The sequence below is a fragment of the Chenopodium quinoa genome, unplaced genomic scaffold (assembly GCF_001683475.1).
Source record: "Chenopodium quinoa cultivar QQ74 unplaced genomic scaffold, ASM168347v1, whole genome shotgun sequence".
Taxonomy (NCBI): domain Eukaryota; kingdom Viridiplantae; phylum Streptophyta; class Magnoliopsida; order Caryophyllales; family Amaranthaceae; genus Chenopodium; species Chenopodium quinoa.
In genome coordinates, this window is record NW_018743292.1 from 2,108,652 (window position 1) to 2,130,138 (window position 21,487).

The window sequence follows — 21,487 nt, forward strand, 5'->3', positions numbered from 1 at the left end:
AATACAGTAACTCATTTTCACTTAGAGAAGGAAAAGAGCGGGGTTATTATCATTCAAGAGGCAGTAATAGTATATGCACTACTCTATCATGAATTCTAATCAATAACTAAACAACTTTAGGGGAAAAAAATATAAATACTCTTGTGTAGTAAATCATTATATGTCGCAAATCATATTAATATTTTCTATTATAGTCACAAATGTCTGTGTGAAAAGGTAAATCAAATCTAATATATATAAATAAAGGTGGCATTTTTGGAGAGCATTCAGGGCTCCGCGTAAGAAATATACTTATTTCGACAAATAAGAAAAAAAATTTGTATTTTATTTTTGAATTAAAAAATTATGTCGCCACCTAGATAATAGTAACGAATTAGGTTTGATATATCTAAAATTTTAATGCCACGTAGACTATAATCCACGATATAAATTATTTTAATGAAAAAAATAAAGTAAAAATATAGGAAAAGATAAATTTATTAATTCAATTCTACGAGTATAAGAAATCCAAAAAAATATACTAAGAAATATTTAAATGATAAATGCTTTATAATAAAGTTTGATACCTATCATTATAAGATAAATTTTGATAGTATTTATGATAAGAAATACAAATTGTAAAATTTGTGATACCTACCATTATAAATTGGCACATCATACGAGACAAACAAAATTTTCGTATCAATAAAAAACCCCATCAAACGAATTTTGTGTTAGTAATTTTGTGTTAATTTTTGGTCATCAATGGCGGGTAAATTTTAGCTTAATTTTAAAATCCTATGTTTAAATTAGTTTTTCTATTATTACTTACATTGTATTAATTTGGGATACTCAACGATTATATGTTTATGTTTTATTTACTAAACGTTTTTTACATGCAGATCTAACACATCATATGACACAAATAAAATTTCGTATCAATACAAAACCCAATCAAGCAAATTTTGTGTTAGTCTTAGGTCATCAATGTCCGGGTAATTTTTAAAATCTTATGTTTAAATTTATATCTGTAGTTACAAGTTACATTGTATTTATTCACGATACTTAACGATTATTTGTTTATGTCGCCATCTAGATAAAAGTAACGAATTAGATTTGATATATCTAAAATCTTAGTGCCACGTAGATTATAATCCACGAATTAAATTATTTTAATGAAAAAAATAAAGTAAAAATGTAGGAAAAGATAAATTTATTAATTCAATATTACGAGTATAAGAAATCCAAATAAAATATACTAAAAAATATTTAAATGATAAACGCTTATAATACAATTTTATACCTATCATTATAAGATAAATTTTGATAGTATTTATGATAAGAAATACAAATTGTTCGTTAATTATAATTAAATTAAAATTTGTGATACCTACCATTATAAATTGACACATCATACGACACAACCAAAATTTCGTATCAATAAAAAACCCTATCAAGCGAATTTTGTGTTAGTAATTTTTTGTTAATTTTTGGTCATCAATGGCCGGGTAATTTTAGCTTAATTTTAAAATCCTATGTTTAAATTAGCATTTCTAATTATTACTTACATTGTGTTAATATGGGATACTCAACGATTATATGTTTATGTTTATTTACTAAATGTTTTTTTACATGTAGATCCAACACATCATACGACATAAATAAAATATCGTATCAATACAAAACCCGGCCCCATCAAGCGAATTTTGTGTTAGTTTTAGATCATCAATGCTTGAGTAATTTTTAATATTTTATGTTTAAATTTAGGATAAACGATTATTTGTTTATGTAATAGCATACGATTAGATGTTGTATACTTAATATATGGATGACTTTGGATATTTTTGGAGATGATGAAAAAATTCCAATGCATAGATTTGATTTTATATCGCAACAATTTTTCATTTATTGATAAATATATTGATTTAGTTTATATAAATATACAAATTTAATTTATATCAATTTCAGTTTGGCTAACATAATTTATCCATTGATGTAGTAGGTTGGTTGTGGACGAGGTTGGTGATTCTATTAAAATAAAAGATATAATAAACCATGAATAATAATTTAGGATTTAAATTATTAAAAATTTATCATTTCACATTAAAGAATATATAACGAAAACAAAATATCATATTTTTAATTTATTTGCATTTAATAAATTCATTATAAATTATAGTAAAAAAATAAATATTAAACTTTTGTAATTTTGTCTGAAATTATTTAATACAATAAATCAAGTAATTAAAAATCTTAGATGAAAAAACCGTGCATTGCGCGAGCTTCCATCTAGTCTTTTATATTTAAAGTAATTATCTTTGTTATTATTATTATTATTATTATTATTATTTTGAGGAAGGAAAGTGGTTGGGGTTTAATATTATTATAAAATAAAAAACACAAAACTACAAAGTCAAACGATTTACAAGAAACTAGATGAAAACCCGTGCGATGCACGATTTCTCATACATATATCTCAAGAAAAGATGTTTTCCTATAAACTCTAAGCTTGCTTTTTTTTTTTTTTAATTATTTGATTTATTTAACAATTTAATAATTTCAGACAAAATAATAATAATAATAATAATTTAATTAAAATGATATTGCCAATTACAAAAGTATAATTTTTAATGTAATTTATAATGCGACTTAATTTATTGTTGTTTTGTATTTTATTCGTTGTTGTTAGTTATATGACAATAATATGATATCTTTAAAATAAAAATAAAAATTGTAAATATGATATTTCATTGATTACATATTAGGATAAGATCTTTAATATGAAAAGATAGTAATTTATTATTTTTTAAATAATTTAAATCCCAAATCATTATTTGTTGCCTTTTAAACTTGAAATTAAACTCTCAAATCTATATATCATTATGTATATTTCTTGTGATCTCTTGATATCTAACAAATTATCTGTCTTTTCAATTTTTTAGACATAAAATGTTTGAAGAGGTAAAGTTTTTTAATGCGTTATAAGTTTTAAATTTTTGCTAGAATATAATTCTTCGATCATCAAGCGAGAAACTCGTACCTTGATATTCCAAAGATTTTTGCTAGAATATAATTCTTTGATTAAATTAGATCTGCATGTAAAAACAAAATTCAGTAAACAAAACATAAACATATAATCATTAACTATCCCAAATAAACACAACTTAAGCAATAATCACAAATATACATTTAAACATGGGTTTTAAAAATTAGGCTAGGAATTACCCAACCATTGATGACCTAATATAATTGACACAAAATTAATGACACAAAATTTGCTTGGTTTGGTTTTGTATTGATACGAAATTTTGTTGGTGTCATATGATGCATCAATTTATAATGGTAAATATCACAAATTTTAATTTAATTATAATTAAGGAATAATTTTTATTTCTTATCATAAACACTATCAAAATTTATCTTATAATAGTAGGTATATAAATCCTATATCTAAAGATGGTTATTTTAAAAGATAATTTTTAGTTTTTTAAATAAATTAAATCCTAATAAATCAATATTCGTTGTTTTTACTTACGTGGCAAAATTCTTAAATCTCATTCGTCACTTTTGTTTAGGTGGCAAACGAATTTTTTAATTTCAAAATAAAATAAAAATCTAATTTTTAATTGGTCGAAAATATACCTTTGCTTATGTGACGCGCTGAATGCTCTTGAAAAATGCCTACTTTATTTATATATATTATATTATATTAGATTAGTGGGGAGCCGAGATACAATTTGGGCCCCCACCCCTCTAACTATAGCAAACCCAATCTTGTTGAACATGTGAGCAGCTGCACGAGCACCAATATCCTGCGTCCTAGGAAACGCATGAACCCGCTTTAACAACGTAACATCATCCTTCTCTCATAATAATAATAATAATAGTAATAATTATTATTATTGATATTTAAAACATGTTACTTAAAACCTTTATAAAGCTTACCTATCTCATTATTAGACGTCATGACCCGCCCCATTTATTTATGAGACCCATATTATAACTACGGCGGGCCATGGCTTTTAAAGGCCTCCATTCCTATTTCCTACCTCTCTGAGTTATTTCATTGAAGCGCGACTCAACGTTCTCCATTGAAGCGTTCTCAACTTTCTCCATTGTATCCCCCATTGAAGCAGCTTCTAATGTAAGTTGTTTGTTGTTGTTATCATCACATCAATTTCACAATCTAGGGTTTATATTTGATCTAATCTAATTTAATTATCGGTGCTTTAAGTTTAGGGTTCGTAAATTCTTAGATTATGAAACATCATATTCAAAAGAAAAGAAAATCATGAGCGTAATTTGATTATTGAATCAAATATCCCTAAAATTATGAGATAATTGAATATGAAATTAAAACTCTTTTCCCTGGGCCTAGGGCGGCCGCACCTCCTGCCCTGCCTCAGGGACGGGCCTGACAACTTATTATGTACAATTTCATCTCTCTCAACTCATTTTCCGCGGGAAAGTTTAGTTCAGAGTGATAATATAGATGCCCAAATTGTATCATTATGCAAAAAAGACCAATCTTTTGCAGCAGCAGCTGCATTATTTGACAATGCCTTCAATTCAGGGACAACCCCTTCTGCCCAAACATGTAATTTCCTCGTTAATGAGCTTAGGGATGCAGGGGAGCATAAATTAGCATATTCGGTGTATAAGAAAATGACCCATGTTGGTGTTCAGCCATTGTTCTATTCACTGTCTGCCCTGGTTGAGTATTTGGTGAGATCGCCCGAGCCTGCTTACGCTTTAGGGGCTGTTGGGTTGTTATGGAAGCGTGGTTTTGGGGTCAAAGTATACCTCATGAATATTGTACTGAAGGGTTTGTGTCGAAATGGGGAAATAGATAGAGCAATGCAGGTTTTGCAAGAAATGTACAACAACTCTATAATGCCTGATGTTATTAGCTACAATACAGTAACCAATGCTCTTTGTAAGGCAAAGAGGGTGGTGGATGCGTCGAATTTGATGGATCAAATGAAGAGAGCTGGTTGCTGTCCTGATTTGACGTCGTATACTATTATTTTAGATGGCTTGTGTAAAATGGGTAAGGTGGAAGATGCGATGGGATTGATGGAAGAGATGAAGGAAAACAATTTTGATGTGGATGTTGTTGCTTATAGTGCTCTCATCAAAGGTTTTTGCATGCAAGGAAATGCTGATAAAGTTGAAGAGCTCTTTCATGAAATGTTGGAAAGGGGAGTGACTCCAAATGTAGTCTCTTATTCGTGTGTATTGCATTTTTTTTCCACAGTGGGCCGGTGGGAAAAAGTTACAGCAATGGTAAAAGATATGACGAGAAGGGGGATACATCCTGATGCAACTACATATTCAGGTCTAATTGATGGACTCTGCAGAAATCAGAAGACTACAAAAGCTATTGCCATGTTGAAGTTGATGCTAGAGAAGGGTGAAGAACCACTTGCTGCAACATACAATAATGTGATCAGTGCTCTTTGCAAAGATCGTTTGGTATCCGAGTCTTTTGATGTATTGAAAATGATGATGGATAAGGGGAAGAAGCCCGACTTGTTTACATACACTACATTGCTCAAAAGTCTTCTTGAAATTGGTAAAGTTGATGATGCGATAATGATTTTTAATTCAGTATTTGAAGATGAAGCTTATGTTCAGCCAGATGCTATGGCATTCAATACAATGATCATAGGGCTTTGCAAGGAAGGTTGCCTTAGTAAGGCTGAAGAATTTTACCGTAAGATGGTTGTAGCAGGAATCTGTGGGGATGAGGTCACTTATAGCACACTCATTGGGGTGTATCTGAAGGCAGGAAATGTTTATGAATGTCTGGAGATATGGAAAAACATGCTGAGGGAGAGAATACTTCCAACTTCATACACATATGGCATTTTGATCGATGGTTTCTGCAAGTTGCGTATGATTAACATTGCAAAAGGTCTTTTATTGAAATTGAAAGACTTTGGTCTTAGTCCCCGAAGTGTGGACTATAATACGTTGATGACAGCATTGTGTAAAGAAGGTAGTGTGGATCAGGCAAGGATGTTATTCAAAAATATGAAGGAAACAAACTGTGAACCATGTATTATCTCATTTATGGTGATGATTCAAGGAGCCCTTATATCTGGTGATTTCCATTATGGCAAAACCCTACTCACCGATATGCTTCAAAGGGGTTTGGCTCCTGATGCTATTTTGTTTTCCACGCTAATTGGGAGGTTCTCAGACGCCGGACTGATGGATGAGGCCAAGCAACTTTTTGAAAGGATGGTTGCTAAAGGCTTCACACCTACTACTGATGTTTATCAGAATTTGCTTATGGGGTATTGTTTAACGGGGGATATGAATGAACTTATTAATTTGCTTCATCAAATGGCAGCTGATAATCTTGAGCTAAACTCAGAGATGAGAGCAACAATCTTGACATGTCTCTGTCATTGTACTGATTTGAATATGGTGGATCTTCTTCCGACATTCTCTCAAGAAGCTCTAAAAGAAGATGGCATCCCTTGCAATGATTTTCTTGAAAATCTTCACAAGTTCCATTCTAAAATCCCAAATCTTGCTTCTTAATGCCCTTCCAGGAAAAAAATTTAGCTTGTATGATGGCTAGTAAGTCCATTCTCTTATTCTGTCATGTTTATTTTTGATTTCAATAAACCTCTTTGTATCTATGGTTCTCTCTTTTTGTATACAGTTGTCTGCCTTGGCTGCGGATACAAATAGAACTCACCTTAAATCTGATCTTGTTTCTGTTCTTGCTGAATTTCAACGCCAAGATCAAGTTTTTCTCTCAATGAAAGTACGATTTTTATATACTACTACTGCTATTTTTGGGTGTAGGAATTTGATAATTTGTCGGAATTTATGTTGTGTTTTTTTCTTGTTGAAAATGGTTTGATAATATGTATTGGATTAATGGCTTTGGACTTTTGAATAGAATCTCTGCAACTTGTATGAAATGAGAATCAGCTGCACCTTTAATTAGTTCTGATCAATATTAATCAGTTTTCGTTGCAAATAATCAGTACAGTTTGAATTCATTAATCGAAAATTAGGTTTGATTGGTGTAATAATATACAAAGTACAATTTTGATAAGAAAAATCAATTGAGATTAGTAGGTAAAGAACGAAACTTTAGGCAATTTACATGATTTGGAATAAAGTTTGATGACTATATGTGGGTTTGTAGGATGGATGCCTGTATTTTGAGTTGGTTTGACGTTTCTTCCTGTTTAATGTACTCCGTAGTTAGATGAAGATGGGTTACACATATTGGTAATATTGGTGTAAAACTTCTCTTGGTAGTACATCAAGAATTAAATTATGTATGGTACAGTTTTTGATTGGCTAGATGTGGCCTTGTGGGAGCATCCATCATAGGTTTGGAGACGCTGAAGGTCTGATTCTATGTTGGATAGATACTTTTGGAGAGATTGATAGATTTCTTTGTTGAGATGATTTGTGTATTATCGAAATAAATTTATATCATTAAGTTAAACCATCAATTGTAGTTTATAGATAAGTGAGTTATGTATCTGAAAATAAGTACTCTGTAGGTGGGATTCACTAGGGTATTACTAGGATAGTGCCCAATTACCTACTGACCAGGGGAGCGGGGAGCCTGGCCATTTGCTATAGCCACTCCTGCAAGCTGCTGTCAGATTTCAGGTGTAATGGTTATGACTTGTAAGGGTTCTCATTATGATTTATCCGTAATCAGGTATACCGACAACTAAATACTGGTTTTCAAATTTTCAGCCTGATATATTCTCTATACTTGCTTGATCTATGATTTAAAAATAAACAAAATGACCTGGTGTAAGAGTTTAGCAATTCATGCTTCTTTTATTAGAAATGTGAAATAGGTATGGTAGAACAACTGTTGCTGATTTTAATTTCTGGTTTTACCTGTCACAGTTGTATGATGTGGTGCGGAAAGAGATATGGTACCGTCCAGACATGTTCTTCTACAGGGACATGCTCATGATGCTTGCAAGGAACAAAAAGGTAGATGAAGCAAAGCGGGTTTGGGGAGACTTGAAGAGGGAAGAAGTCCTATTTGATCAGCACACATTCGGTGACATTATGAGGGCCTTTTTGGACAATGAACTGCCAGATGAGGCAATGGAAATATATGCTGAAATGAGGCAATCCCCCGATCCCCCTCTTTCACTTCCTTTTCGAGTCATTCTGAAAGGGCTTATTCCATATCCTGAATTGAGGGAGAAGATCAAAGCTGACTTTCAGGAGCTATTTCCTGGATACTCTGTCTACGACCCTCCTGATGACCTCTTTGAAGACCAAGACTGGAAAACAGAGAGTGATTTGGATTAGTAAGGCAAGTTTACCAACCTTAGTTCTTTTAGAGAGAGAGAGAGAGAGAGAGGAGATTTTTGAGTCTTTGGGACAGTGAGTATTTATCTTCTTAAGAAAAAGAAAAGAAAAAAATGTTTTTTTGATTGGATGAAACCTTGATTGGATGAAACCTCGACTAAAAGTCTGTAACTGGAATTTTTTTTATCTTATGTTTTAAATGAGAAAATTTAAGCTTAAAAAGCACTTTGTATATTCCAAACAATTGAGACTGCTGTAATCCCACCAGTGTGTAAGTTTGATAATACAATTGAAACTCTCATTTCACAGAGATAGAAATTTGGAGTTTTGCTTGCACTGAAGGGAATTACATCAGAACCTTCATTCATGTTTTTTGCTTTATGCATACTTCTCTTTATACAATTATGCAAATGTTCTCATCATCAAAGAAAGGAAGGTTACAATTATGCAAATGTTCTCATCATCAAAGAAAGGAAGGTTCATTTTCATAAGGCTCATGAATATCTTCCTTGTCATATATTTGAAAATCAGATGTCCTTTCGTTAGCTCTCCTTCCTTTCCTATGCCTGTGTTGCCGAATCAAATCACCCTGATTATCCAAATGCTGAATTGCACCAGTGCAACTTCGATGCTTGCCGTGTATGTGCTTGTCTTTATGGACATGATGCAAATACTGATTATAATCGCTTGATCGATGTGCTGCATGGTGATGATCTTGTTCATTGTTATTCTTCCGCTGCCTATGCTTTACTTGATGCACGTCGTGATGATGATGTGCTCGGTGATGGTGAGGTCGGTGTCTCTTGTGATGAATTCGGTGATGGTCATGCTGAATTCTATGCCTCGGAATTTTCTTGTGCCTCGGCGTACCTTCCCAGCAATGATCTTCCCACCAGTCGTAGAGAGGATCAAACAATCCTTTTTGATGTAAAAGCCATAGAAGCACAAGCGCTAAATGCCAACAGAAAAAGTTGCAATCTAGGTTAATTGTTATTGCATTCAAATGCTGAATAAATGATGCAGAAAAAAAATAATTTGGTTACCTGTGGGAAAGATGGACAAAAATAATCCAAACATGATGACCCAACTCATGCACACATATTGAATGTGACAGTGGAAGTCGAAGAACCCAGAACACTTGCTTCTATTCAGAACAACAACGTAATGGTTATATTCATTAGAACTAGACATGAGAAAGCAGAATCCAACACTTTTGCCTACTGCTACTTTATTTAGTTCATAAAATGAAGCCATCACATTTATATGTTCTGAGATAAAGTGTAGCAGGTGAAGTCTACAGACATGGGTTACAGTAGTTGAAGTTGGCAGAACTGTCAACATTTTTCGACCCTCATAGTTCGAAGGTGTGCACAGCTCAAGGATGCTGATACAATTTAGTCTGAAGTTTAAACTCACAGGAGTCTCTTATATGGACTTTTAGGCTTGCTTTGTGTACTTTCTGATGATATTATTCTTGTTTGATGTTAATCAGTCTATGCCGAACTTAAGAATCTGAAGTGTTAACTCACAGAGAACCTCCAATATTATTTTTAGGCATTTTCTTGGCTTTCTAACAAAAACTACTAGTATCAACATTTTCATGTAGTGAAGTGTATTCAGTTTGGTACTCTTTTTTAACATAAAAAACGAAACAACAAACAACTACTACAAAATTATGCAAAATCAGCAAAAATTTAATGGACTCCACACAAATACCTGCAATTCTTTCCTGTGATGAAGTCTAATAAACCAGCCCAAAACTTGTTCCATAGGTCTTTGATAATTCCAAATAAGCTTTGCTGTCTCAGACTTTGGTGGCTGAAAGGGGGCTCCCTGTAGTATATTATGTTGCATCAGTTATAATCCGGACACAAACGGTCTATAATGTGTAAACGTGAGTGTGAGTACATAAAATTGGTATTCTGAAGTCATCCTCTTAAAGTGCAGTGTGGAAACATTTACCTGTGTTCCATTGTCAAGCACAGTGGCTGTGGTGGTGAACTGGCATTCAGCTCTATCGACTTCATTAAATTCTGAATCTTTTAAAATTGCTGCATTCAGGGAAACATTTATCTGAAATCATATGTACTACAAATCTAAATTAAAGCACATCAAAAACTTGAAAGCAAAGCCAATCAAAATCAGCAAAAAAAAATCTGTACCAGAACATGCATATTTTGAAGCTTGATCAGAAGTTAGATAGATTTTGAATGATCGATTACCAACCTCTTCAGGCTTCATGATAAAAAATTGTTCCTGCAATCACATGTTTGTGAACATCAAATTCTGGAACTCAGAGTAGTCATGAAAATGTAAGATCAATAATCACAATGAAGATTTCGAATCAAGTACCTCCATCATTGTCACACCTTTTGAGCATTTAAACTGTATAAAATGTACAAAATATAATTTACCAACTGTCTAAAGAAGTATGAGAATCCAAAGAGGAAAATTTGGGAGCACAGATTATAGTATCATTGGCATACCGTCAAGCTGTATGATGCTTCCACTTTCCCGGTGTTCTTTGTTTTTATATCTGCAGTCCCATATTGCGCAAGTGCTTCAAATGTAGGGACAGTAACACCTAAAATCTTCCCAGGGATCCTACAATTACATAAGAAATAAACTTTAGAACATTGCAGTAGAAAATTATCATATCAGAATATAGCAGCATAAGACATCAGAACAAACTTTCAAATGTAGCTAGCATATTTAGTAAAAACATATACTAACCTCTGATAAACATATTCTATGTCATCAGCTGCTAATTCTATCACAAGATTAGTGTTGATAGCTTCAGAAATCCCAAAGGAAAACGTACGAGGCCCTGCACCCTGTATGCCTTTTCAGTTAATGACAGACTGACAATATTTTTATAGGTGAATAATGTAATGCAAAATCTGTAAACTTAACTGGGTGCTCATTTATCCTTTCAAACCTTCCTACCACACCATACAAAGGTGGTTGATGCCTAGCAATTCGATTCTGGTCAGCCTGTGAAACAATTAGTCAGAACGCTTTCAGTCCCACCAGACAATTTTGAGTTAAAACATGCCAAAAAATAGATAGAGGAGCACAAAATGGAAAAAAAAAAAAAAAAAACAGCTTCATGCAAACATATTGCCTATATTAACTCAATCAAATCGGAAAAACTCGGGAATAAAGGACATAAGATGAAAAACAGTATTAAAGTTAATTCTATTTTTCACCTATAGATACTAACTTCATAAAAATTCCACAGCTGGTTGTGCAAACAGCTCCAGTACGGGGAGGTGCAGAAATCTGGTTGACCGTTAAAAGCCTCATAACCGACTCCAATTTTATTGCATTCAAGGCCATCCAATGTGAATCTGACTCAAGTAGCATATACATAGAAAAATTACGTCCTAGGTCTGGAGGCTGGCAATTTTGGAGATTCATGGCTGTGATTGTGGGTTTCGTGGCTGCGATTATGGGGCTTCGATGGCTGTGTGGGGGAATGGCAGGGGTTTCGGGGAGGGGGGAAAACGGCGACATAAGGGGTGGGGGAGGGGCGGCGTTCCGGCGAGGGGAGGGGCGGCGGACTAGGCAGTGGAGGTGGAGGTTAGGGTGGGACGGTGGGGGAGGGGAGGTCAGCTGGATTTTTCCTAATTTTGTGGTTTTTTTTTTCTGTTTTTTTTTTATAAAAAATTTAGACCAATCAGGACTTGACACGTGTCAAGTGACTTAATATAGTAGGTCATTGACTTTTGTTGACCGGTTAGGGATTGAAGAAAAAGAACCCCCAAAGTTCGGATTATTCCAAAATAATCTAAAGTTGGGATTATTGTAGCAAAATTGATGAAAGTTGGGATTATTATTTCTAATTTTCACATATAATATTGACGATCTTGACATTTTTTGTGAACATGATTAAAATTTTAACAAAAGGGTCCAAGCACATTTCTCATTATTCCAGTTCTATAGAAAGCCCAAGAAGGTAGAATTTCTTATGGATTCTTTGCACCTATGCAATTTCTTTTATGATTGGGTTACTAGCAGGGGCAAGAAGTGACAAACCAAACAACAATTGGAGGACTGAAAGAGAATCTTCAGCTTCCTAGTAGTGCCTGCCTAGTATTACTCATTAAGATCTTGTTGTGTCGCACTGAAGAGCAACATCCTTGGTTTAACAGAACATCAGGAATTAGTTGATTTCTGTATAAAACTAATTTTGAAAAAAAAAATTGTCATTCAAATTTTTCTGGACTACCTAAAATACACCACAGCTACATGTGTTGACTTCATTATGAATCATCCAGACAAAATTTCTAAGTCAGGTGGGGATATCACCAAACTATATAAGAAACAAAAGATGAGAAGTTTTGAAAGAAATTTCGAGAAAGTTGCCTACACCATTATAACAATTAGGCTACACTTGAGTAAAATAAGAATTCCAACTTGGCAAAGTTAATCATGGTTGTTAATTGTGAAGGGTTGTTAATTTATACCTTAAGGGCTGCTCCGGAACCAAAGAGAGCTTCTTCCTAAAAAACTTCAGCAGGGCAAAGCTCATTAACTCATATCTTTATCACAGCTTTGGAACCAGACCCCCTTCTCTGTCTACTTCGCCAAATCCAAGGAGATCTCTTGTCTGGAACCAGCTTCTTCTCCCCTCGGCTCAAACACTTTTCCTGAGTTTTACTTTAGTAGTAGTAAAAGGAAAGAAAAAAAGAAAAACAAAAAAAAAAAAACAAAAAAAAAAAAACAAGCAAACAAACGAACAAAACAAAAAAAACAACACTTAAGTTAACACTTCACACCGTGACCCCATCTCTTTCTGTTCTTTTTTTTTTATTTTTTTATTCCTGATTTCCCCTTTTTCATCTCCCCTTGTCTATTTCCCCCCTTCCAAAACCACCAAATTATCCCCGAGACATGCTAATTTTGCACCTCACAGCTAAAAGTTTGGAGTTATAACTAAATAGCTAGCATGTTAGCCACCTAAAAACCATCAAACACAAATACATTATGAGAGCATGTATAGTTTAAATCAGAGGGCACATGAGAGAGAAAAAACAACTTTTAGATTATAAAAAAAAAATAGTCTGACAGCTAGTGCGATGCACAGGCTTGATAAGCTTACATCTCAAAATTGGGCAAAGTTACACTAGAATTGCCATAACAAACAAAAGATCAGTTTGGCTGCTGACGACTTCTTCCATTACCAAAGTGACCACCTCTGCGGTGAAATGGCTTCCTTCCTCGACCTCTTCCACCTCTGCCTGAAGATTGGCCCTGACTGAACTGAGGAGAAGCCCCATCATTACCGTGGAAAGTAGTTGGGGGCCGGGAATTACAGCTCTGCCCTTGCTGTGCAGGCAACTGAGAGCCTGGGCCTTGAAGAGCTACGTTTAGTGGAGCTTGATTGGAGAGATTTTGGCCGATCATCCCAACCCAAGGTGTGTTTATCTGCCCTGCAGCAAAGTTCATAGGTCCAAGTGATGTAGCACTACTTCCAGACACCAATTGACTGAGATCAAACGGCTGCTGACACAAGGCTGGATTTGTCATAGGCATCTGTGAAATATGCTGTTGTTGCTGCCATGGCATAGGTGATCCAGAAGCCACTTGAAGATTCTGGGGATGATTTTGTTGCATCCATGGCATACCCTGTAATTGAAAGCCACCAGGAAAAGCCATATTCTGCTGTTGGAATGGTATCCCATTCGCAAGTAAACCATTTAATAGAAATCCAGCTTGTTGGAGTTGCTGAGGAGATGGAGTGGGCCCCCTAGGGAAAAATGGCCCCATTGGAGATGGACCTAACTGGTAACCCTGACTTAAGGACGGTACATAAGGTCTGCCAGAGAACACTGGCCCAGTTGGAGATGGGCCAAACTGATTCTCCTCGCTTGAGGATGGTACATAGGGGCCCATATGTTGTTGCATTCGCCTAGGTTGTGATGGTTGGACTGTTGGTTGTGATGATTGAACTGTTGGAGATTGAGAGGCAGATGGTTGATCTTTTGTCCATGTTTTGCCTCTGCTTCTGTTCTTTTTCTTGTTCCCAGGTCCCTGCCCTTGGGTACTACTGTTCCCTCTCTTTGACATCTTTAACAGTCTCTTGTATTCCGCCTCCTTCTCATCATCAGAGAAATCAAACTCCTCCAACACCTCTTCATCGTTCTCACCAGAAGCATCATATCCTTTCTGGTAAAGATTTTTGTCATTAAGAACATGCCCTACAAACTCCATGACAAAGCCAACTAAAGTGCCATTTTGGATACCAGGGGGAACTTCACTTTCCGAATTATATCTCACAATATAGTATGGGGTTTTGACAGGCCCAAATATTTCATCCACAATTCCTAGTGGCAATCTTCCCTCAGCTATCCATAATATTGAGCCCTCATTGAGAGGATCATGCTTCTCTGACCCTTCAACAATAACTTGAGCATCTAAAACCTGACCAATGATAAACAGAATCACAAATCTATCAGGTTAAAGTTGCCTCCATCACATCCAATATAAATCCATCAATGAAAAGAGAAAAAAAAAAAAAAAAAAAAAAAAAAAAAAAGAAAAGAATTGACAAACCAAAGTCAACATACTTAAAGAGTAAAATAGAAACTTACAGAGGAGACAACTCCCACAGGCAATATCTCATGGCATGGCTGTAGAGTAACATTTACTGGAGGCACTGGAGGAAGAGCCTGCTAAGGATCAACCCACTTGAGTTAGGAAAATGTAGAGGACATGAAAACAGCATTTTCAGCAAGCCAAAGTGAGAGAATTAGGTAAATGCAAATCAAGTGAACACTTTCCGTGATTAGATACTGTGCATTAACATTTGACATCTATAATCCACACTATTGAATACGAGTCCGAAAGTGAGTAGGACAAGAAATCAAGATCTAGACAACAGCATATAATTGTTTGAGAGGATACCAGAGAAACAATCCCCCGAGCTGTGAAAAGCTCACAAGGAAATACTGATTTACAGAAGCAAACAACCTACTTAATCATAGTAGTTTACAAAATTAAATTATTTTTTAGAATTTACCAACTAAAGAAGCACAACACAACCAACCAAATTTCACAAACCAATTACCTCATTACCTACATATTAGAGCTAGTGGTCATGAATTAGTAATGGAGCACAACAACAACTCTACGCAGATTTTGTCACTGACAGGTCTGGGTAGGTCATGAAAAATGAGAGTATACAAAGTTTTGCTGTACCTCAAACTCAGCAGACAAGAAAACCACTACAGCCAGCAATTGTTGACAAATGAGAAAAGCCTAATTCTGAACAATTATATTCAGTTTTTCAAGGTTTTACAAGACCCAAATTCGGCAGGGAAATATCAGAAAGCTCACTCACTTATTCACATGGATGTTAACTAAAAGATAGCATACAGTGTGTGAAATTGAAAAAGTGACAAGCAGCTGTCCTAAATGACTAAATTCACCTTAGGGCCAACATAATTGTGTAAAGGTAACCTGAGGGATATCAAAGGTCTGATCAGTTATAGCACTAATAAAACAAAGCACAATAAGCAAAACATAAAAATGATTAGTTTTTCAACAACAACTACATAGATGCTTGTGGGTGACGTCGATCAACATGTACCCTGTTTGAAACATAGAATAACTCCAACTCCTACCCACCATATTCATAATAGAAGTTGCAGAAGAAAGCAATTGAAAGACATAGAAGTAAAGGCCATTCTTCTACCAGATGACTGATGATTTTACACATAAAATGGATCTAAGAGCATCCTATAAATGTCACAGTATATCTGAGTTTTGCAATAAGCAAACAGCCTCGATGGACATAAACCATCAATTCATCACATACATAGAAAGCGAGCCCAGTAAATGCAAAAACAAAGGGGGAAAAAAAAAGAGCATAAGTATTTTCTGATCACCTTCAGTTCATTCACTGACTTGATGGGTCCCTTAACTGTATCTTCATCTTCATCCGCAATCATATCTTCATCAAATATAAATTCCTCACTATGTTCGTCGGAATTGTCATCGTCATCCTCCTCCTCCTTCTCATTGTTCTCAGACCAGAAAACCATATTCTCAGCATCAGAATCCAATATTTGACCTTCTTCTATGTCAATTGTCTTCTCTTTCTTGATTTCACTTAACTTCTCTTTTTCTTTCAACCTCTCCTCCTCCTCCTCCTCTTCGTCACTTTCACTACTTGAGGATGATGCACAAGATGAGGATGAAGTCTCCCACTCAGACTCTGAGTTTGAATCTTTGTTTTCATTGACAATGGGAGTATCCACTTTCTTCATGCCACTGCCAGCAACAATTAAACCTTCCTCATTGCCAACCAAAGTAACCTTCTCCAATCCTTCCTCAATCGAGCAATCCACACCCTCAATTTGATGGCTACTTCTATCACCCAATACACCAACAACAAACTCATCTCCACCTCCAACTAGAATCTTCGTGTCACCATCATGACCATCAGCATTAATTTCAGCAAGTTCAGAGATACCCAAATCATCTTTCTTCATTAAACTATCCATAACACAATCTTTAAATCCATCTAATTTCACCAAACTATTATCGCCACCTATTTCATCCTTACTACCCATATTCTCATCAGAGCCACAACATTCAACCTTCACGGACACATGCTTCTCCAAGCCATCCATACTTTGTACAGAATCAATCACACTATTACCAATTCCATTCTCCAAATGACCTTCTAAACAAATCCCACTTCCAACTTCAGTTGTATTAGACTCTGCATTATCAGGGCCTTGCATTTCTTCAATCCAATCCTTAATCGAATCAAAATCAAGAAAAGGCTCAACAGAAGCGAGAGGAAACCCGCCAAATTCAGATGAATAACCCTCAAAATCAAACCTGAATGTTTCTGTGGAATTCAAAGTTTTAAACTTTTGTTGATTAGCACCACTCTCTTCCTCCTGTTTCGAAAACTCTCGAATAAACCCTACCATCTCCAAGAACACATACCGAGTTAGTCTATAACAACAATGACGACGTTGACAACCACAACAACAGTAATAGGTTTAAAGTTGTAATTTAACCATCAAAAATAAACCCCACAAACTTAGAGCATGTTAGGTTAGAGTATATTTTAGGGTGGGAATAATAGGTTTAAAGTTGTAATTTAACCATCAAAAATAAACCCCACAAACTTAGAGCATGTTAGGTTAGAGTATATTTTAGGGTGGGAATAGATTCAATTAAACCATTACCATTACTAAGTGTTAGGTTAGAAGGTTTAGATAACAATTATCATTACTTGGGGGTAATGTTTTCCACTATTTGTTATCTATCTAAAACCTAAGGTAACAATTACCCTTACCTTCCTCAAACAAAAAGAAAATGAGTTATGCAGTGATTCCTTTCCATGGTTAAACCAAATAAATGGAAACGTAAGTGTCAAATAATTCCTTTCCTCCCTCTTATTTGTTTCCTTTCCACTCCATTTCCAAAATCTATACCAAACGCCCCCTTAAACTTAAACCCTTAAAAACAAGCAACCTAACAGTTAAACCCTAGCAACCAAGAGGGGCAGCCGCCAAAAAAAATTCCACTTGCATAGTTTCGTCTTAACATTAAAATTAAAGGGTCATATGTTATATGAACAAGAACATGCAACACATTAGCAACCAAATTTGACTCAATAATCAAAGTAGGCTCGAAAAATGAAGTTAAATTCTTCTCGCTCAACTAACTTCTCAAGAATATGAGTACCAAAATTCTAGCAATAAATCACTCGTTATATTGCTTCAGTAATTATAACCAAAAATAATCCACCATAGAAGAACCTTTAATTTATTGTACTGACAATAAAGTTAAAGATTAATTTAACAGTATATTGTGACATGATATTCAATGATTGATAAAAACATCTTACCACAGAAACAGCTGTAATGGAGAGAAGTAAGCTCAGAACCGGTTTCAATGGAGAATTCGTAATACGGACGAAGCAGTGAATCACGAAGCAGCGACGGCGGCGACTCGACGGACGGAGGGACGGAGTGCCGGGAGTGGAGCCGACGAGCGAGAGCGGCGGACTCAGTTCAAAATTCAAAGCTTCAATAATCATTAATCAATTCAATACCCACAAATGACAAATTCACAATAAAAGTATAAACTATAAAACAACTAAACAAGTAATGAAATTCAGATTTACATAATACATACCTCCATTGATTAATTGATTTGGGTGAATTGGCCAATTGAATTTGCGAAGTGCGAACAGCGAACTGGAGATTTGCGAAGTGCGAACTTATCAACTTGAAATTTGAGATTTGCGAAGCAGCCAGTGGAAGCAGCGTCTGGCCGAGCTTTCGCCTGAAACCCCACGCACGGCGAACGGCGACGGCGAATCAATGTCGACCTTGAGACCTTCCGCCTTCGAAGAGAGAGAAACTGAAAATTGAAAAATTAGGGTTTGGTTTTTGTTTTCTTCTTTCTGTCCTACGCTCTTAGCAGAATAGCAGCGCAGCGCGTTTTTTTTTTTTTTTTTTTTTTTTTTTTTTTTTTTGACACTTGTCCCTTCTAGCTCCGCCACTGATCGTCACATATTTCATCCTTAGTACCCATATTCTCATTAGAGCCACAACATTCAACCTTCACGGACACATGCTTCTCCAAGCCATCCATACTTTGTACAGAATCAATCACACTATTACCAATTCCATTCTCCAAATGACCTTCTAATCAAATCTCACTTCCAACTTCATCTGTATTAGACTCTACATTATCAGGGTCTTGCATTTCTTCAATCCAATCCATAATCGAATCAATATCAAGAAAAGGCTCAACAGAAGCGAGAGGAAACCCGCCAAATTCAGATAAATAACCCTCAAAATCAAACCTGAATGGTTCTGTGGAATTCAAAGTTTTAAGCTTTTGTTGATTAGCACCACTCTCTTCCTCCTGTTTCGAAGACTCTCGAATAAACCCTACCATCTCCAAGAACACATACCGAGTTAGTCTATAACAACAATGACGACGTTGACAACCACAACAACAATAATAGGTTTAAAGTTGTAATTTAACCATCAAAAATAAACCCCACAAACTTAGAGCATGTTAGGTTAGAGTATATTTTAGGGTTGGAATAGATTCAATTAAACCATTACCATTACTAAGTGTTAGGTTAGAAGGTTTAGGTAACAATTATCATTACTTGGGGGTAATGTTTTCCACTATTTGTTATCTCTCTAAAAACCTAAAGTAACAATTACCCTTACCTTCTTTAAACAAAAAGAAAATGAGTTATGCAGTGATTCATTTCCATGGTTAAACCAAACAAATGAAAAGGTAAGTGTGAAATAATTCTTTTCCTCCCTCTTATTTGTTTCCTTTCCACTCCATTTCCAAAATCTATACCAAACGCGCCCCTTAAACTTAAACCCTTAAAAGCAAGCAACCCAACAGTTAAACCCTAGCAACCAAGAGGGGCAGCCGCCAAAAAAAAATTCATTTTCATAGTTTCGTCTTAACATTAAAATTATAGGGTCATATGTTATATGAACAAGAACATGCAACACATTAGCAACCAAATTTGACTCAATAATCAAAGTAGGCTCAAAAAATGACGTTAAATTCTTCTCGCTCAACTAACTTCTCAAGAATATGAGTACCAAAATTCTAACAATAAATCACTCGTTATACTACTTCAGTAATTATAACCAAAAATAATCTACCATAGAAGAACCTTTAATTAATTGTACTGACAATAAAGTTAAAGATTAATTTAACAGTATATTGTGACATGATATTCAATGATTGAAAAAAACATCTTACCACAGAAGCAGCTGTAATGGAGAAAAGTAAGCTCAGAACCGGTTTCAATGGAGAACTCGTAATACACTTCAATGGAGGAGAGAGACAGAGGAAAGGGGTGTAGACGTGCAGTGAAGCGGCCAAGTACACGTTAAAACTTAAAAGGCTAAAATAAAAAAGAACAAACACAAAACGTTCTCTTTGTTAGAAATACAGTAGTAGGTTTTGTTATTTGTCGCTCGTGTTTCTCCACATAACGCTTCACTCGACCACAAGTACCTTTCTGTTCGGATTCGACTCCACTAGAATTAGCAGCAAATGAGGCAGCGGTTCTTGAAACTGAGCGCAACACTCATGCAGATGAACACAATCACAAGTTTTGAGAGATAAACGAGATAAGTATGAGTCAGTATCCAAACATTGCTGAGGCATCGATTGAGAGTTCGGAGACATAAATTGCTGCTCCACATCAATTGACAAACAATGTTGTTGTACATAATATTATACACGGCGCTCTTGTTGTTGAAGCTATATAATGTTTACGGAAAATGATTAATGATTGGTATGAACCAGAATTTAAATCTTGATATTACATGTATACCGAATTAATTGATTAGGCTTACGGGACTAGGCTCACGCATCGCGAGCTTAGACAGGGAAATAACCATCTTATTGGGTAGTATAGCAGAAACTATTCCATAGGAGTTGTCAAATTAAATTTACCATTGATCTCTTTGTCTAGATCATTTTTCTTTGAGCTTTTTCATCCATCCTTATTGATTATGTATATTAGTTGTAAAAGACATGATTCTGTTTACGGAAAGAGTTACACATCTGATGACAAATATTGCAGAAAATGATTACACAAATTCACCAACAGCTGATTTTTGCTGCGATTAGAATTGTTGAACTGAAAGATAATTAGTTATGAGACTTAATTACACAACTGCCAATCTGCCATCCCTTCGGAGTCTGGAGAGCAAAGGGAGATAATTAACCAGCAGATGTTCATGTTATCATGTATGCAGATACCCGTCTTAATTAATCAGTTCCTGAGAATATTCATATCCAATCTTATGCTAAGCTTCAATTTGGTAAAACTTTACTTTAGCTTTAGTTTATTGGTGAAGTCCACTGATGTGCTAAATTTGGAAACTCCATTACACTACTTTTTCCAGGACAAGCATCTAAGATATGTCAGCCTAATAAGCTTCCTTAACAACAGGTTCATGAATCAATCAGGTCTTAACAAAAAGCTACAATATCCTAGCAAAATCAACAAGCCTGCTTACATTGTCAAGACTTAGAAAGCTGCAAATGTAAGGACTGTCTGAATAATGCATCAATTAGAGCTCCATTTTCACCACATCCTCCACCCCACGACAATAAATCCCTTATTAATGTGTGGTATATTCTTGCATCGCCAAATTTCAAAAAA

At 35.1% G+C, this 21,487-nt stretch overlaps 4 protein-coding genes across 15 annotated transcripts in view; 1 reads left to right on the forward strand and 3 right to left on the reverse strand.

The window, feature by feature from the left end:
* The window catches only part of LOC110736303, a 56,278-nt gene that overhangs the window by 24,029 nt on the left and 10,762 nt on the right, over positions 1–21,487 (reverse strand). The window lies entirely within an intron of this gene.
* On the forward strand, positions 3,986–8,605 carry LOC110736300 (pentatricopeptide repeat-containing protein At1g62350-like). 6 transcript variants are annotated; one of them, XR_002514230.1, is made up of 4 exons: positions 3,986–4,123; positions 4,553–6,760; positions 7,518–7,681; positions 7,879–7,967. XR_002514230.1 is itself a non-coding variant. In XM_021916496.1 (3 exons), the coding sequence occupies exons 2-3, from the start codon at positions 6,755–6,757 to the stop codon at positions 8,293–8,295; spliced, it is 423 nt and encodes a 140-aa protein (XP_021772188.1). In that variant the 5' UTR covers positions 3,986–4,123; positions 6,656–6,754; the 3' UTR covers positions 8,296–8,605. The 6 variants fall into 6 exon arrangements, 3 of the variants coding, with proteins under 3 accessions (XP_021772188.1, XP_021772186.1, XP_021772187.1); XR_002514229.1 differs by lacking the exon at positions 3,986–4,123 and having other exon boundaries at positions 4,256–6,570; positions 6,656–6,760; XM_021916496.1 differs by lacking the exon at positions 7,518–7,681 and having other exon boundaries at positions 6,656–6,760; positions 7,879–8,605.
* On the reverse strand, positions 9,075–13,283 carry LOC110737196 (protein HAPLESS 2-like). Its single transcript, XM_021917568.1, has 11 exons — positions 13,266–13,283; positions 12,765–12,800; positions 11,209–11,289; positions 11,029–11,129; positions 10,782–10,899; positions 10,648–10,680; positions 10,458–10,551; positions 10,258–10,346; positions 10,012–10,128; positions 9,339–9,439; positions 9,075–9,246 (listed from the first exon to the last, which is right to left on the reverse strand). Exons 1-11 carry the CDS (start codon positions 13,281–13,283, stop codon positions 9,204–9,206), a joined length of 831 nt encoding a protein of 276 aa, XP_021773260.1. The 3' UTR covers positions 9,075–9,203.
* LOC110736299 (H/ACA ribonucleoprotein complex non-core subunit NAF1-like) lies at positions 13,319–18,995 on the reverse strand. Of its 7 annotated transcripts, none has more exons than XM_021916493.1 (6): positions 18,460–18,995; positions 18,170–18,348; positions 17,149–17,236; positions 16,188–17,026; positions 14,892–14,972; positions 13,319–14,721 (listed from the first exon to the last, which is right to left on the reverse strand). In XM_021916493.1, the coding sequence occupies exons 4-6, from the start codon at positions 16,932–16,934 to the stop codon at positions 13,450–13,452; spliced, it is 2,100 nt and encodes a 699-aa protein (XP_021772185.1). In that variant the 5' UTR covers positions 16,935–17,026; positions 17,149–17,236; positions 18,170–18,348; positions 18,460–18,995; the 3' UTR covers positions 13,319–13,449. The 7 variants fall into 7 exon arrangements, with proteins under 7 accessions (XP_021772185.1, XP_021772183.1, XP_021772184.1 ...); XM_021916491.1 differs by having other exon boundaries at positions 16,188–17,063; XM_021916492.1 differs by having other exon boundaries at positions 16,188–17,158.

Coding starts and splice junctions, on each gene's coding strand:
- LOC110736300 (XM_021916494.1), top strand. CDS start 4,327: ATGAAATTAAAACTCTTTTCCCTGGGCCTAGGGCGGCCGCACCTCCTG.
- LOC110737196 (XM_021917568.1), bottom strand. Junction 10,900..11,028: donor ATAGAATATGTTTATCAGAG/GTTAGTATATGT, acceptor ATGTAATTGTAG/GATCCCTGGGAAGATTTTAG. Junction 9,440..10,011: donor ATCACAGGAAAGAATTGCAG/GTATTTGTGTGG, acceptor TGTTCTGAATAG/AAGCAAGTGTTCTGGGTTCT.
- LOC110736299 (XM_021916487.1), bottom strand. CDS start 18,361: ATGATTATTGAAGCTTTGAATTTTGAACTGAGTCCGCCGCTCTCGCTC. Junction 14,973..16,187: donor AGTCAGTGAATGAACTGAAG/GTGATCAGAAAA, acceptor GTTGATCCTTAG/CAGGCTCTTCCTCCAGTGCC. Junction 14,722..14,891: donor CTGTGGGAGTTGTCTCCTCT/GTAAGTTTCTAT, acceptor ATCATTGGTCAG/GTTTTAGATGCTCAAGTTAT.